General features: G+C 39.5%; 1 protein-coding gene across 1 annotated transcript; it reads left to right on the forward strand.

Moving 5' to 3' along the window:
- Positions 1-1,597: 1,597 nt before the first annotated feature.
- On the forward strand, positions 1,598-14,484 carry LOC308084315 (uncharacterized protein). The gene is made up of 7 exons (XM_080426903.1): positions 1,598-2,043; positions 4,407-4,670; positions 7,240-7,336; positions 7,825-8,024; positions 9,793-9,939; positions 12,883-12,985; positions 13,419-14,484. The coding sequence occupies exons 1-7, from the start codon at positions 1,749-1,751 to the stop codon at positions 13,675-13,677; spliced, it is 1,365 nt and encodes a 454-aa protein (XP_080283029.1). The 5' UTR covers positions 1,598-1,748; the 3' UTR covers positions 13,678-14,484.
- The last annotated feature ends 2,863 nt before the right edge of the window (positions 14,485-17,347 follow it).

Raw genomic sequence — 17,347 nt, forward strand, 5'->3', positions numbered from 1 at the left:
GGCTTGTTTCTTAAATGCAGTTGCTTATTTAGGCTTGCTTCCAATTTTTTTAAATTATTATTTAAACCAGTGGTTCTCAAATATTTTCATGAAAAGGGTCAATATAATTGCGGGACTTTTGAAATCCATGGGATATAACTTGCATGCATTTTTACTAAAATTAAAAAAGCTTTTTATGTTCATTATGATCATGTCTTTACAAATACCATCATTATTCACTATGGAAACAGTCACTAAGTAATACAAAATGGCTGGATATCACTAAAATGTCAACTTAATAACCGTCCGAATTGAATAACAACCACCTTAAACAACACTAAAATTAGCTTAATCAAAAAAAATATATCATTTTATTTTTATAAAAGATAATCATGGCAGATACAATGTTTTTCTAAATATATCAAATATTGTATGGAAAATAACAAATTTGATCTGTGTCCGAGAAATCACTGTCAACTAAATTACCCATTACAAAAACACCTCTCAAGGAGGTGTCATTTCCAAATCACATGACCTGCTCCCCATGATGTCATTAACTCCTGAAAAACAGACTGGCAAGACTCCAAGGTATGTTCTTTCTCCTCTTTCTAATTATTTAACATGAAGTAGTGTGTGAGTCAAGTGTGGATTTATCGCATGTCAACAGTGTTACTACAATATTGTTATAAATAACTTTCAATTTCAATTTTACTCAATTGTATATCTAATATTTAGAAGAATCTGTCTGTAAAAATGCCATGTGGTGTTTGGTGATATAGGCTGCCATGTTCATTTTAGACCTGAAAACAGCAAATATGTCAACTATGTTACCTGTCAACTATGTTACCCTGTAAAGGTAACTTAGTGGACTAAGAGTAACATAGTTGACAACATAGTTGATGTTCTTATAGTTTTCAGGAGTTCATTTACTATTCTAACTGTACAATAAATAAAAACACTGTTTTCCATAAATATTAAAAAAGGCAAACTTGTTTTTCAGGAAAATGCCACGATTATCTGCTGCAGAAAAGCAGCGTCGGTATCGTGCACGGCAAGGTGCCGACCCTGCAAAAAGGGAGGCATACCTAAAAAAAGGCCGGCAGAATTGGAACAAGATGAGAAGAGAAGGAAAAGTTAAGACTGTGTCTGAACTGAGTGAGAGAGAGAAGCGTTTAAAGAGAAAGTTCTGGAGGAGAGCCCAGCAAGAGAGCAGAGGCAAAAAGAAACAGGCTTCTGCTATGGCCAACATCACCCCACCCATGAGTCCTGACAGTGATGAACAACCTGTTCCACAACCAGGAACATCAAGGTTAGAGAGGGCTAGGTAGAAAGTGCCTGAAACAGAACAATTTTACAACAACACATTTTACAACAAAACATTTTAATGTTTTGTGCCAGGGCGCCCTGTACCAGATTTGTGTTGTTAGAATGTTTCAAAAATATTTTTTGAAAATAGCAGATCTACAAGCTCACAGCGTGTTTTCAAATAGCCAATAAAGTGCTCTTGTGGCCTAGTTGCTTCTTTTGGGCTTGTTTTCCTAGACCTGATTGCTTATTTCCCTCACATAATATGGCAACACGGCATGCGTGTTGTTGTACAATCCAGTCACACATGTTTCATTTCGCTTTTATTTTGCATCTTTGTTGAACGTTTAATTATAAATTGATTGATCTAATTACTCTGATTATTTTACTGCAAGCTTCTTCCTTCAGTTAACCTTTTGTTGTTCTTGAGGGTATCACTGCGTTGTGCTAACATTATTAGTAAAATGAATTATTCTAACAGAACTATTAATTCAGATCTGAGTATTCATGACTCGTGTGTCGTTGAAAATGCCGTTAAAAATGCCATACGCGCCGTAGTGGACATCATTTACAAAGTCAACAACGGTACAATAAGGGAATATAAAACTATGCTGGATGAGAGAGACGTTGAAATCAGTCGACTGGAGCTCAGGTTGAAACAGACTGAAGACGAACTGTTATTCTGTAAAGTCAATACTAACACCTTCACCACAAACTGTGTTTACAGTGGGGCAAATGAGCAAGAAGTGGAGTTTCCCTGTGAGTATTGCAAGATTTCTATATTAATACTAGGCTAGCCCTGAAACATGACAACACTTCAACCTGTTTTTTGCACTTTCTCCATTTACAGCCCGTACATCTACATAAACGTTCAAATTTCAAATATAAAGTGCTTACCCCATGGCCACGGATGTTACAATTCACTTCGGGTGGGTATAAGTACCCCCTTATCTTCCGTATTGTTCAATAAAAAGCATTTTAATCCGATCGGCGGCCATTTTCTCATAATATATCAAAGTGCAATACACCTCCCAACCGATAGGGTCGCGTAGTTGAGAGCATTTAAAGTTGGTCTGCTGCGTGAACTACTCACCCAATAATTAATTGCTGCGACCAGCTATAACTGTCCTCTAGTTTCATCACGAGATTCACACGGACGGTCCGGAAGACATTCATCTATCTAGCTACCATCAGCGGCCACGAAATAATTGCAGGATTGAACGTAATAAACTCCCTTTGGGAAGCGCTGCAGCACATACACACAGGTGTGATTAATGACCCCGGCCCGCAACAATGCACCTATGTGTGCAGTGGTTAAGAGTTAGGTTAGTACTTGAGTAAATGTACTTAGTTTTTATTTCTACTCCACTCACTCTCAGAGGCAAATATTGTACTTTTACTGAATTATTTGAACACTTTAGTTACTAGTTACTTTGGGGATTTTGATTATTATTACAAAACATACATTAACCACTTCAGCCCTTTACATTTCAGCCATTTGAAAATAGCCACCTACAAACCCACAATGCATTGATTGTGAGCTTGTAGATCTGCCAGGGGCGCCGATGACGTGGGGGCGTCGGGGCTAGCGCCCCCACAGTCAATTGGTCAGCCCCCTCATGAATCTCAGATGTCAGGCTCAAACTTACAGTACCATTACTATTACCATTACTATAGCGGGGCGCAGATAGGTGTTAACGCGCCGTTGACACCTAGAACAATTGCCCAGACAGAGAAACGGCTCGCGGCGGGGGGGGGGGCGGGGCTATTGCGGCTCGAAAAATCGAACACAACTTGTTTAGACCAGGGGGACTCGGCACCAAGCGTCATGTGAACCATGGCTATGGCTGTGTGCTAAACATGTTCTGCAGGTTTTGGCTCTGCCGTGTGCCCTTATTGAAATGAAGGGTCGCTATGCTGTGTCCCTTGACTCCCTCGTCCTGTGTGCACTAACAGTCACTCACTGCATGCACTGAATACCAGTGGTGGAAAAAGTACTAAAATGTTTTACTTAAACAAAAGTATAAATTCTGCGGTGTAAAAATACTCTATTACAAGTAAAAGTAAGGTATTCAAAATGTACTTGAGTAAAAGTAGAAAAGTATTGGTATCAAAATGTATTTAAAGTACCAAAAGTAAAAGTACTCATTATGCAGAAGGTCCCATTTCACAAGTTTTCAAACGTGTAAAATGTATACAAATTCTTTGAAAATAGCAGATCTACAAGCTCACAACGCATCGCAAATCTGCTATTTTCAAATTGCCAAAGTATATATACTGTATAAGTGGTTTTGTAATAATAATAATCAAAATCTACAAAGTAACTATAGTAAATAAAGTTATCAAATAATTGTAGTGGAGTAAAAGTACAATATTTGTCTATATGTAGTGGAGTAGAAGTAACTATAGGCTACTACTAAAATAAGTACTTTTATTTAAGTAAAACATTTGAGGATGGGACACACTGAAGGATGGGTAGAGTGTTGTTAATGTTGTTTTATGGTCATTTAATGAATTAATTAAGCAAAAAAAAATCGCGCGCGCTTCGCGCGCCTACATGCCCGCGACGCAGTGGGTGGAGGGGGGGGGGGGCGCGAGTGGTGGTCAAGTTCAGCCCCCATGGTCGCGCACAAAAGTCAGCGCCCCTGAGATCTGCTATTTTCAAAAGATTTGTGTGCATTTAAAAACCTTTAAACGGGACATTCTGCATAATGAGTACTTTACTTTCTACTTTTGGTACTTTAAGTACATTTTGATACCAATACTTTTGTACTTTTACTCAAGTAAATTTTGAATTCTGAACTTTTACTTGTAATGGAGTATAATCTACATTGCAGTATTGATAATTTTACTTAATTAAGAAATGTGAGTAGCCTACTCTTTCCACCACTGTATGACACTTGACCCCGCCCGCACCTGTCATGTTCCCCCCCCCAGGAAGCATTTCTACCCGTTGGGTTAGTAATGTGCTGCCTGTGTGAATCTCGTGGAAAAGTGTTGATATTTTACCAAACACACGTAGAAGTACCTAAACATTTTACTTTAAGTACAGACTACAGACTAAGTACTTGAGTAGATGTACTTAAGTTACTTTTGTTTACACCACTGTTTTCACTCCATAGGTGTTGGAGCTAAAATGTCTCCATTGGTTTTCTCTCTGAGTCAAGATGGTATGGCTGCTGAGCCATCCAACCAAGAGGACCCTGAACAGCAGATGTCACACTCTGACTCTTCACAGACAGGATTCACAGCTTGTCTTTCATTAGCTAGACTAGGTACCAGTCCTGTGGTCAAAGACGAGCCTCCTGCTGTTGAAATCAAGACAGAGATGTGTGAGCAGGGATGTGATCAGCACATAGACCGTCTCAAGACTCGCAACAGCAAAAGTATGATTTCATTCTGTGTAGGCCTGTCACAATTTTTAGACCTATACATAATCGCCTGATTGCAGATTTGAGATAATCGCAATCTCTTCTTTTTGCAAAATCGTCAGAATCGTTTCCGTGTTGAACAATGTTCAGATGTTTGAAACATTTAAAAAAAATTACAGATCTACAAGCTCACAACGTGTCGCAATGTGGCGCGTTGTGAGCTTGTAGAGTGGCTGTAGCTGACTTAGCTTCTGGCTAGGGTGGTTCAGGTAGGGTGGTCATCACCACAGGTGTTTGTAAGAACACACAGAGTAAGTCTTTGGCCTTTAGCCGGATTTATTGAAGATTAGGGTGGGGGTAGATATGTGGTCTAAATGGGAAGCACAAATAGAAATAATAACATCAGTGCTTATCACAATAAATCAATAACTTAATAAACAAATGAAAGAACAGCATACAGTATACTGTTAACCATAGCTAACATTACTGCTGGTAAATAAATGCATATTAAACAGTAACATTTCCAATAGGCACAGTAATTGTAAGAATGGGAGCTGCCATATTGTGAAACACAATGTAAAGCTTACTTAACAGCTCACACTACTGAATTATACAACATGTGGATATCACAAAACATTCAGGCTACAACTCTGCTTGTATTAGCTGTTGTAAACATTACAGCACAGAAAGGAATTCACCTATTGTTAGCTAAATAACAAATGCATATATACATCACTGTAACTTGTTAAATCTCAACTGAACAACATGAAAGGCACTTACTTTTAGTTCAGTAACGCACACATGTAACCCACTGCATTATAAACTGGAACTAAACTAAATTATAGGCAACAAACAATATTCTCTTTCAGAAGGATGGTAGGTCTGCATTTTAGCAATGAGAACGTTTTTCTGTGACAGTCTCTTCCTGTATTGAGTCTCACGTGATCTCGCGGGTCTCACGTGATCCTGCGGGATCTTGATGAAGGTTCATGGACTCTATTTTACAGTGGCTATTCCCACAATTAACGTAATTATAATTAAAGTATAAATATGGCCATATTACATTATTTATTTTTGATTATTGGTAGGTGTATCGGTCATTGTCAGTAGTTATTTGTTTATTGAAGTTATTTGTCATATCGGTTTTGTGCAATTTGAATTTTTTTTTGCAAAGCCTAAAAGCCTAACAGAAATGTACAGTAATTGTTATTTATATGTTACCAATATTCAATGCCAAAAACACTAATCGTTAATTGCAATTATTTGTAAAAAAAATGTAATTAAATTAAAATGTAATGATCGTGACAGCCCTAAGTTTATATGAAGTATAACTCTCTAGGTCGTCCTCAGACGAGCCCTCCATCGTTGCTTCCAGTCATCCCGACTCTCCATACATCTGGCCAGCTCATTGGTGCTATGGGCTCCTGCATCCTTCTTGAGCGTGTCCACATATGTTAGTGTGGGGCGTCCTCTTGACCGGTGCCCATGTGTTGGTTCCCACAGCACCAGTTTGCTGGCTGGCAGCTCTCGGAGCCTTTGGCAGTGTCCTGCTAGTCTCATTCTCCTTTGCAATCTTCTCGCTCACCCTTGGTATTCCCTCATACAGGATTCTGTTGGTAACATGCGCACTCTTGCTGATGTTAAGCACTGCACGCAGCATCCTGGTGTAGCACCCGTCCAGGGACTTCTCAAGGGCTGGTTTCAGGGTCCAGCATTCACTGCCATAGAGAAGAACGGACTCTACTGTCGCGTAGAAGAAGCTGAGTTTGATTTGGCGGGGGAGATTGGAGTTCCATACACTGGTCATGCCATTCAGGGCCCTCCATGCAAGTGCCTTCCTCACTTTAAGATCTTTCTCAGTTGAGTTGACCCATGAGCCCAGGTATTTGAAGTCCTCGACTTCTTTCAGCACAGTGCCTCCTGCTGTAGTCAGAGGTTGATGTTCTGGTGGAACGTTGTAGGTGAGGACCTCAGTTTTCTTGGCGTTTAGCCTGAGGCCGACCTTGGCGCACTCTAGCTCTACCCTGTTCAGTAGTTCTTGTGCTTGTTCCACGTTGTCAGAGAGCAAACTGATGTCATCCGCATAGTCAAGGTCTGTGAGGACCACTGCAGGGTGTCGCCTCGACTTCCTTGGCGTTACACTATAACGCTTTGTTAACTTATCAAGATCGGATCCGAATTACTGAAATGAAGTTTTGAGTATTCGATTACGGTATATTGATTATGATTAGAACTCTGGTTATAATTTTGAATAATAAAAAGTGCAGAGTTCAAATATAGTAGCTGTTTATGGGGCAGCGGTTCAGGGGTAGAGCGGCCAGATGGGAACCACAAGGTTCCCAGTTCGATCCCGGGCTCCCCCAGAGTTAGTGTCGAAGTGTCCTTGTCTGCTTGAGCAAGACGCTGAAACCCCGAATTGCTCCCAATGAGCATGGTTTCCTCCGCCATCGGTGTGTGAGTGGGTGAATGTAATGCACAATCTATGTAAAGTGCTTTGGATAAAAGCACTATATAAATGCACCTTTTACCATTTTTATTAATAGGCTGCACATCATTGCTGATGATATTCCTTCCATGACCTCAGGAAAGGTGATGAATGCAGAGAAACAAAGGCAGTACAGAGAAAGATGCCGTTCTACACCTGAAGGTGTACAGATGTTGAAGGAGAAGGCACGTCTAAGGTAGCTTTTTTATGTTCATACGAAATACGATTGCTTAAGGATATTAATTAATTTCTTAGTGATTATTGAATCCATTATTTTTTTGATTTTTTGATAATTTTATATATCAACACATCGATTAACCACTTAAGTCCTATTTTATGCTTTGTGCAAAAATAGTGAAAATAGCAGATCTACAAGGATACAACGTGTCCATTTTTCTATATGTTTTGAAGATTTTCACTTTTCAAAAAAAAAAATAGGGATAGATTTTTGTATCGATTATTATATCAAATTAACGATAATGGATAATTTTTATAGTCGATTAAATCGATGAACTGTTGCACCTAGATATCACTGTTTCTTACAATACTTATTTAAAAAATATGCAGTGCATGCTCATATTGCAGTGCATGATGGGGGCCGGTTATGACTCTACTGCAGATTGAGATGCTTCAAGTTTACCATAACGAATGCAGAGGAAGCACTTATCTCTTGTTTTCTTTCAGCTACTACAAGAAGAGGGTGCTGGTATCGCAGATGTCTGAAGAGGCCAAAAGACAGAAAAGAGCTAAATGGAGGGCTGCACAACAGCGTTCTCGTGACCGCAAAATGTTCCAGGAAGAACTTTCACAAGCTACTAGTCACTTTGTCCAGGCAGATCACTCTCACCCCCACCACCTCTCTGACAACACAGCCAAACCTGAAGGTACCCCTCGATGACGTAGAGGCAGGCCTAGGCAGGGTGGACAGGTAGAGGTAGTAGTTTAGTGGTCAACCTCTAAACCCAGAGATTCTCCACCCCAAGTTTGATATGCATTATGCCACAGACCCCCATTTGATACCTTTTTTTAATTATTATCTCTGGGACCCCAATCTACACTGTAAAATCCTTGTAAAATGTGTACACTGAAAGTGTACAAAATAATGGAACCAAATGGACCTGTAAGGGCTAAAATCGCTAAAATAGCAGATCCACGTGTGGTCCATTTCCGATTTTTGGGGGAATTTTGCCTACAGTGACATGCTCAAAATGGGGACGCCAGGTTAAAAGTGCTTAAAAGAAACTCTTGGGTAGTTTCTATACAATAGTTGACAGGTTACATCCTCACACACAGTTTCTCATTTGCCAATTTACAGTGATGCTGAACACTTGGTTGTTGCTCTAGATAAGAGCTAAAGGCAGGTATTGCATATATATTGCATGATCATATTAATGTCTATATTAACGTTAGCCCCTCAATGCTGTGAATGATACTGATATTACATACATTTCATGATGTATTTCAGATACACAGCCATAGGCATAGATCACCCCTATCCTATGCCCTCCCGGGTAGCAGACTCATTGTGGCGGCATTTAAAGTTGCTCTGCTGCGTGTGTTATAATTGTCCTCTAGTTTCATATCCATTTGAAAGTTGTGGCAGAAAACGTGTGTTTAGTAAAATATCTCCACTTTTCTGCACACATCGATTAACCACTTAAGTCCTATTTTATGCTTTGTGCAAAAATAGTGAAAATAGCAGATCTACAAGGATACAACGTGTCCATTTTTCTATATGTTTTGAAGATTTTCACTTTTCAAAAAAAAAAATAGGGATAGATTTTTGTATCGATTATTATATCAAATTAACGATAATGGATAATTTTTATAGTCGATTAAATCGATGAACTGTTGCACCTAGATATCACTGTTTCTTACAATACTTATTTAAAAAATATGCAGTGCATGCTCATATTGCAGTGCATGATGGGGGCCGGTTATGACTCTACTGCAGATTGAGATGCTTCAAGTTTACCATAACGAATGCAGAGGAAGCACTTATCTCTTGTTTTCTTTCAGCTACTACAAGAAGAGGGTGCTGGTATCGCAGATGTCGTAGTGTGTTTAGTAAAATATCTCCACTTTTCCACGAGATTCACACGGACAACATTCATCTAGCTACCATCGGCGGCCACAAAATGATTGCACGACTGAACATAATTATCAAACTTCCTTTGGGGAGCAGCACATACGTATGGGGCACACAGGTGTGATTAATTACCCCGGCCCGCACCTGTCGTCTACTCCCCCCAAAGGAAGCATTACACTCATTGGGTAGCAGAATGTGCTCTGTGTGAATCTGGAAAAGTGTTGATATTTGACTAAACACACTTAGACCCCCCCCCCACCCCCAAATTGTTTTCTGTTCATATAAGTGTATTGCTACTAGTGTTGATGATGTCTTGTATAGTATTGTATGTCTTGATGAATTGAATACACAGGACCACAATTGAAACAAGCCCTTAGGGCTTTTTGTGTCCTTTTAACATCATTGTATTCGTACCACTGTACTATTTGCAAACTGTTAATAAAGCATTCAATCAATCAAAAAGAAGCACCTAAACATTTTAACAAGTAGCCTACAGACTAAGTACTTAACTTGAGTAGATGTACTTAGTTACTTTAGTTTACACCACTGTTTTCACTCCATAGGTGTTGGAGCTAAAATGTCTCCATTGGTTTTCTCACTAAGTCAAGATGGTATGGCTGCTGAGCCATCCAACCAAGAGGACCCTGAACAGCAGATGTCACACTCTTCACAGACAGGAATCACTGATCGTCTTTCATTAGCCAGACTAGGTACCAGTCCTGTGGTGAAAGAGGCGACATACCAAAGCCTATAACGCTTGTGCTATAACCACGCCCCGCTTCTGTGACGCACGCGGAACTGGCTCTCGTCTACAACAACTGTGGACAAATTGTTTTGCCCGTAAAGTATCGTTTTTTACCGCAACGGAGGCGCGCCGTCTCAAGTGAACTTGAGCCACGAGAGGCACCACGAGCAAGCTAAAGCGAGCGAGTCGCCGTGCCGAACGTTGCAAAGTTCGCTTGAGCCAACTCCGCGCCGTTCGAGTTATGTACTGATAGGCACAGAATCATAAATCATTTTTTGGGTTGAGCGTTTGCCCCAACTGCCACTCAAAGGGGCTACTGGCCAATCACAGCGTGTCCTTGCACAAGTGGTATAGGCTTTGGGATGACGCGTAAAAGAGGAGCCTGCTGCTGTTGAAATGGTGCTCGTCAAGTCAGAGAGGTGGGCCTGGACGGCTGGCGTAGCGGTCTGGGCACAGCGTGTCACGGGTTCGAATCCCCGATCCCGACGACCTTTGCTGCGTGTCACTCCCCATCTCTCTCTCTCCCCATTTCCTGTCAGTCTACTGTATACTATGAAATAAAGGCAGAAAAAGTATATTAAAAAAAAAAAAATCAAGTCAGAGAGGTGTGATCAGCACAAAAAACGTCTCAAGACTCCCAATAGCAAAAGTATGATTTCATTCTGTGTAGGCCTGTCAAATAGTTTTTTATTATTTTTTATTTAGAGTAGACAATTATTTTTACCCCCTTTTCCTCCCCAATTTAGTCGTTATGCCAATTGATTCCTCCCCACACACATTTCTGTGATGTCACTGTCACTGCAGTGATCAGTATCACCCTCCCCCGAACACGGGCCAATTGTGTATGTATAGACGCCCGACAATGCCGGATGCCAATTGATTCCTCCTCACACACATTTCTGTGATGTCACTGTTGTCGTATCCTACTGACTCACCTGCCAGTGAGGAGCCCCCACCAGGAGGACGTATAGCCTTCATCCTACTCCTCCCGCCCAACACTCCCCGCTGCCGCCCCAACCCGTAGGATTACGTGCAGTGATCAGTATCACCCTCCCCCGAACACGGGCCGATTGTGTATGTATAGACGCCCGACAATGCCGGATGCATCACGGTGGATTCGAACTCGCAACCTCCGTGGTGGTGGGCAGTGGTGTCGTGGAGGCCACACGGAGTAGGACGGCGTGTGGCCAGTAATCTTTTCACGTGCAAGGTACGGCACGGTACAGTGCACGGCACGCGCGTGCACACGTGCACGCTAGAACGTGCGCCCCCCCGTAGATTCACGAACCAAGTACCCAAATGGCTACTTTGCATAATATAACAGGTTTACAAGTGAGTGTGAAAATGTATCCTCAGATTCCTCACTCCTCACATCTATAGGCTACAACACGGTAAGCAGCACAGCATGTTGGCTTCAGCAGGGCTGCTGCCAGTATCCTATCTGCACGCAACAATGCCTCAGCCACCGTCGAAGAAGAGAAAGATACTCGTTCAAAGCAAACTTTTAGTTTCAGCTCTATAATTCATGGCATTCCTTGAATTTGTATTAGTTTAAAAAGACTAAAACTAAGCTAAAAAACATTTCCTATACAAACATGTTTCCTAATTTAAGGTAAAATAAAATGCGCGCGGTGTGCGCATGCCGTGCGCGCTCGCGTGACGTCATTAAAATACCGTCCTGCCAGTAAAAAAAATCACCATGACACCGCTGGTGGTGGGCAGGGACCTTTACCACTGCGCCACCCAAGCACCTAGGTGTCAAATTGTTTACACCTACATAATATAATCGCCTGCTTGCAGATTTGAGATAATCGCTATCATTTGTTTGCATAATCGTCAGAATCGTTTCCATGTTGAAACATTTTCAAATATTTGAAACCTTAAAAAAAAATTTATCTACAAGCTCACAACGCGTCGCAAATTGACACGTGAGCTTGTAGAGTGGCTATTTCCATAATTAAAGTATAAAATTATTAATGGCCTATTTGGCCATACTACATTATTTATTTTGATTGGTTGGCTATCGGTCATTGCCAGTAATTATTTGTTTATTGAAGTTATTTGTCATAACTGTTTTGTGCAATTTTTGTTTGCAAAGCCTGAAAGCCTAACAGAAAAGTAATGGTTATTTATATGTTCCAATATTCAATGCCAAAAACACAAATCATTAATTGCAATTATTCGGGTTTTTTTATGTAATTAAATTAAATTAAAATGTAATGATCATGACAGCTCTAATTCTATGATGATACGTATAACGCTTTGTTAAAAGGATCCCTGGCTAATAAGCCAAATATGCCTTAATGCATTATAATTGCCCTCTATAGCTAAAATGTAAAATAAAAAACACCTTAAATAATTTTGTTATTTTAGAAATGTTTAATCTTTTACTCAAGTTACACAAGTTGATGATGTCATTTGTCCATGTGTGGTCCAGCCCTAAGGAATGTTATTAGCATGTTATTAGCTGATAAAAAACAACTTGATACTTCCTAAGGTTAATATGAACATCAAAACAATATTTAAAAAATGTCATCAGCATTCCATAAGGCTGGAACACGCATGGACAAAACAAATCAACCAGCGAGGTGTTGTCCCTCTTCAGTAAAAGATTAACTATTTCTAAAATAGATAAAATATTTAAGGTGTTTTTATTTATATTTTTAGTTATAGAGGGCAATTATAATGTATTAAGGCATATTTGGCTTAATAGCCAGGAATCCTTTTAACTTATCAAGATTCCAATCAGATCCGAATTACTGAAATGATTTGTTGAGTAGGATTATATTGATTATGATTTGAACTCTGGTTATAATTTTGAATATTAAAAACTGCTCAGTTCAAATATAGTAGATGTTTATTCCTAGGCTGCACATCAGTGCTGATAATATTGCTTCCATAACCTCAGGAAAGGTGATGAATGCAGAGAATCAAAGGCAGTACAGAGAAAGATGCCGTTCTAGTTCTACACCTGAAGGTGTACAGATGTTGAAGGAGAAGGCTCGTCTAAGGTAGCCTTTTTTCTTCATACAATTATGATTGCTTAAGGATATCAATTAATTTCTTAGGGATTATTGTATCGAAATATTTTTAGATTGTCTGTAATTTTAAAATTAACAAAACGATTAACCACTTAAGTCCTATTTTATGCTTTGTCCAAAAATTTTGAAAATAGCAGATCTACATGGTTACAACGTGTCAATGTTTTGAAGATTTTCACTTATAAGATTAGATTATTTTTTATCAAATTAACGATTATTGATTATTTTTATAGTCGATTAAATCGATAAACTGTAGCACCTAGATATTACTGTTTCTTACAATACTTCATTAAAAATGTTGCAGTGCATGATGGTGGCCGGTTATGACTCTACTGCAGATTGAGATGCTTCAAGTTTAACATAATGAATGCAGAGGAAGCACTTATCTCTTGTTTTCTTTCAGCTACTACAAGAAGAGGGTGCTGGTATCGCAGATGTCTGAAGAGGCCAAAAGACAGAAAAGAGCTAAATGGAGGGCTGCACAACAGCGTTCTCGTGACCGCAAAATGTTCCAGGAAGGACTTTCACAAGCTACTAGTCACTTTGTCCAGGCAGATCACTCTCACCCCCACCACCTCTCTGACAACACAGCCAAACCTGAAGGTAGTACCCCTCGTAGAGGCAGGCCTAGGCTGGGTGGACAGGTAGAGGTAGTAGTTTAGTGGTCAACCTCTAAACCCAGAGATTCTCCACCCCAAGTTTGATATGCATTAGGCCACTGACCCCATTTGATACCTTTTTTTTCATTATCTCTGGGACCTCAAACACTGTAAAATGTGATCGCAGCGCGTCACGCAAGCTTGTATATCTGCTACATACGAGAGAGAGAGCACCGGTGGCCTGTTGCTAAGGTTTCACGGTATGCTCTGAAAAACATATGTTGCTATATGTATAGCTAAAATCTAAAATGACTGATGATGCTTTCCCGCTTGTAATGGCTTAAAAGAGACTCTTGGGTATAGTTTCTATACAATAGTTGACAGGTTACATCCTCACACAGTATTATATCTCATTTGCCAATTTACAGTGATGCTGAACACTTAGTTGTTGCTCAGGATAAGAGCTAAAGGCAGGCCAGTGTCAGCTAAAAGCCTAAACAATAAATCAATAGAGGTGGAATTCCAAATCCTTTTAGGGATCTTTGGGGCTTGTATATAAAGTTGACTTTTGCATACGGCTTTGCCAAGACTTTCTGTGAAGGCTATTGTGTTGGTACTGTTATCTTTACACCTAGTTTTTATTTTGCAGTTATGGTTTTTATATTTCTGCTTCTTTTTTTCTGGTCTGCATTTTGCATATTTGCATATCAATTTGAGTATTCATGAGATCGTTTTACATTTTAATTGGTGGAATAAAGCGTAGGTGTGGTTTGTGAAAACACTTCAGTGAACAAAGATTCAGTGTGAAAATAAATTACAGAATGCATATGCATTTAACTGAACAGTAGTCATTCTCAGTCTTAAACATGAAATCTGGGATGTATTTGAATGAATAAATCATTATTGTAACCAATGGTAAAGTATGTGTTAACTAGCACATCTGCAGTAGTTGGAGGTGAACTCTCTACTCCATGGTTCACAAACATGTTCATGTCAAAGACCCCCAAATTGCACCTGATTCGGATGCTATCAATGCATTGGGCTGCATACAACTATTTAAAAAAGATTTTGTTCCAGGGACCCCTATAAGAGAAGATCTTTGTTGAATTAGATTTCATACAGAATTTGTAAGGGAGATAACAGTGTAGAAAGTGAAACCTATGATCAGAGTAGTCATTGTTCATTCTCTCATTGGGCTATTGGGCTAACCTCTATCCGGTGAAAAAATGGTTAAACTGTTCTTCATTTAGCTGGGGTCATAAAAGGTCATGTCACATGACCACTGAACAGTATTTACATGCTGTTTCTACAGGAAATACCCACCACAAGCCCCAGTCTCCTGCTCTCATACATTTCGTACCCGAGGATATGAAGGAGCTTGTAATTTATACTACAGTATTGTAATTCATTTTAATTTTGGTTTTGTTTATGTACGCACAGATGAATATTTAAGTTAAGAGAAGGAAAAATACAATCATATAAAAGACAAAATAAACATTTAAGTGAAGTGAAAGCACTAGAAAATGCAATGTCTTGTAAAATGGAGTGCAAAATCAAATGCTGGATGGACGGGCATTGCAGTTCGCAGGCGGCCACACACACACACACACACACACACACACACACACACACACACACACACACACACACACACACACACACACACACACACACACACACACACACACACACACACACACACACACACACACACACACACACACACACACACACACACACACACACACACACACACACACACACACTCTCCTGGTGGAGATTAATAATAAAGACAAAGGTTTTTTGGGTTATATAAAAATAAAAAGGGATATAAAACAACTAAAATGTCTCAGCACAATTATATGGCATGATATTTGGTAGCCTGTAGCAGCCAAGATGTAAATGGTGCATGTATATAGCGCTTTTTATCCAAAGCGCTTTACATAGATTGTGCATTACATTCACCCATTCACACACCGATGGCGGAGTTGTCAGACTGATTGTCTAACGTACTTCGCCCCATCAAGATAGCAGGGTGCCAGTCACATATTGCGTTGTTGTGCATATTGCAATGAGTCACGGTGACATGGGTGATTGCTTGGAGATGACAAGATAAAGGTTGTGACGTCTGTGCACCAGCTGGTTGTGACGCCTAGGCTGACGACCAAGCCCCCAGAACCGCAGAGGCCAAATCTGATATTGGACTTCCGCGTTTAGGACGCTACTGCGCATGCTTCTATCATCTGAAACGCTAGTGCGCCTGCTCAATTGGCTCCAACGTTGGAGCCAATCCCGGAAGAAGAGTGTACTTCTGGGTGCTTCATGCGCTTGTGAGCAACTTTCATTTAAATGAATAGGTGGGGGCAGGGCCGTCCACTCTCTAGATATATTTAACTATGCTGCAACGACGCTGTGAAGAGAAGGAACTGTTTTACCACAATACGTGTATAAATGCTTGTATTTGTAAACTTCAGAAACTATCTCTTTCCTTTTTTTTAATACTTTTATTGCAAGATATTCATGTTTACATTTAATATTTGCATTCCATTTCTTATCTTCTTGCAAACGTTTTTTTTTTTTTTTTTTTATATCTATACACCCAGTGTTAAAAAATATAATGCAATAATCAGAAAGTAATAACTATAAATAAAAATAAATAGGTAATTACACATCAATCAATGCAAATTATCCTAATACTAATACCTGTTAAATTATAATAATGATAATACTAGTGATATTTAATAATGCTAACTTAACAAATTAAAATTAAAACGGGGGGGGGGGGGGGGGGGGTGTCCTCTATGTTGCCAACACGTTTTGCTGTCTCTGCATTTATGTCAGTTCTCAACGAGCTGACTGCCTTTTTCATAAATCTATATATATGTATTTTTTATTTTTTATTTTATATATATAATTTAAGTAAAAGATCACAGCCCGAACTTCCGATGTGGAGTCGGTGCTGGGTCTCTCTCATTCTCCAAACTTAGTCAAGCGGCCCCATAATTTGTCCATTTACTCCATCTATTAAACTCAGGCTCATTGTTTCTAATTCGAAACGATATTCTCTCCATTTCACATATTTCCTGTACTGTTTCTTTCCATTTTTTAGGCCGTGGACTTGAAGGCGTTAGCCAGTTCAATGTTACCTGTTTCGAAGGATTCTGAATTTGTCCATTTCTTGCGTTAGTTCTAACGGTAATTTCCCCCAAATAATGTTTACAGGGTTGAGTGTTCTTTTCAAATTGAAAATCTTAGTGATATCTTCTGTAATTGACTTCCAGAACAAATTTAGAATGGGGCAGAAGAGGAAAATGTGCGAGTGATTTGCCCTTATCTCGCCACATTTTCTCCAACATGCCGATATAGCAGATTTATTAATTTTGGAGAGGACGTTTGGTGTAATAAAAAATCTAGTGTATAGTTTCCATGCGAATTCTCTCCAATATTTGGAGTTAGTTGTTTTATGAATTTCTCTGCATACTTGTTTCCACTCCACAGAAACTATCTCGACACTTGTTAGAGACTTTCTCTGGAATAAAGCCTTTCCATTATTTTTAACACATTCACTGCCATTGACGGACATCTCCGTCATTTAAAATCCACCCTTTCACCGCCATTGACGGATATGTCCGTCATTTCAAAAAATAAATAAATATATATATATATTTATTTATTATTTTTTTAATGTGATCCGAAGTTTTATTGCTCCATTCACTTCCTGGTTAACTTATTA

The sequence above is a fragment of the Gymnoscopelus braueri genome (assembly GCF_963280865.1).
Source record: "Gymnoscopelus braueri genome assembly, chromosome: 4".
Lineage (NCBI taxonomy): Eukaryota > Metazoa > Chordata > Actinopteri > Myctophiformes > Myctophidae > Gymnoscopelus > Gymnoscopelus braueri.

Coding starts and splice junctions, on each gene's coding strand:
- LOC308084315 (XM_080426903.1), top strand. CDS start 1,749: ATGAATTATTCTAACAGAACTATTAATTCAGATCTGAGTATTCATGAC. Junction 8,025..9,792: donor CAACACAGCCAAACCTGAAG/GTACCCCTCGAT, acceptor TTCACTCCATAG/GTGTTGGAGCTAAAATGTCT. Junction 12,986..13,418: donor AAGGAGAAGGCTCGTCTAAG/GTAGCCTTTTTT, acceptor GTTTTCTTTCAG/CTACTACAAGAAGAGGGTGC.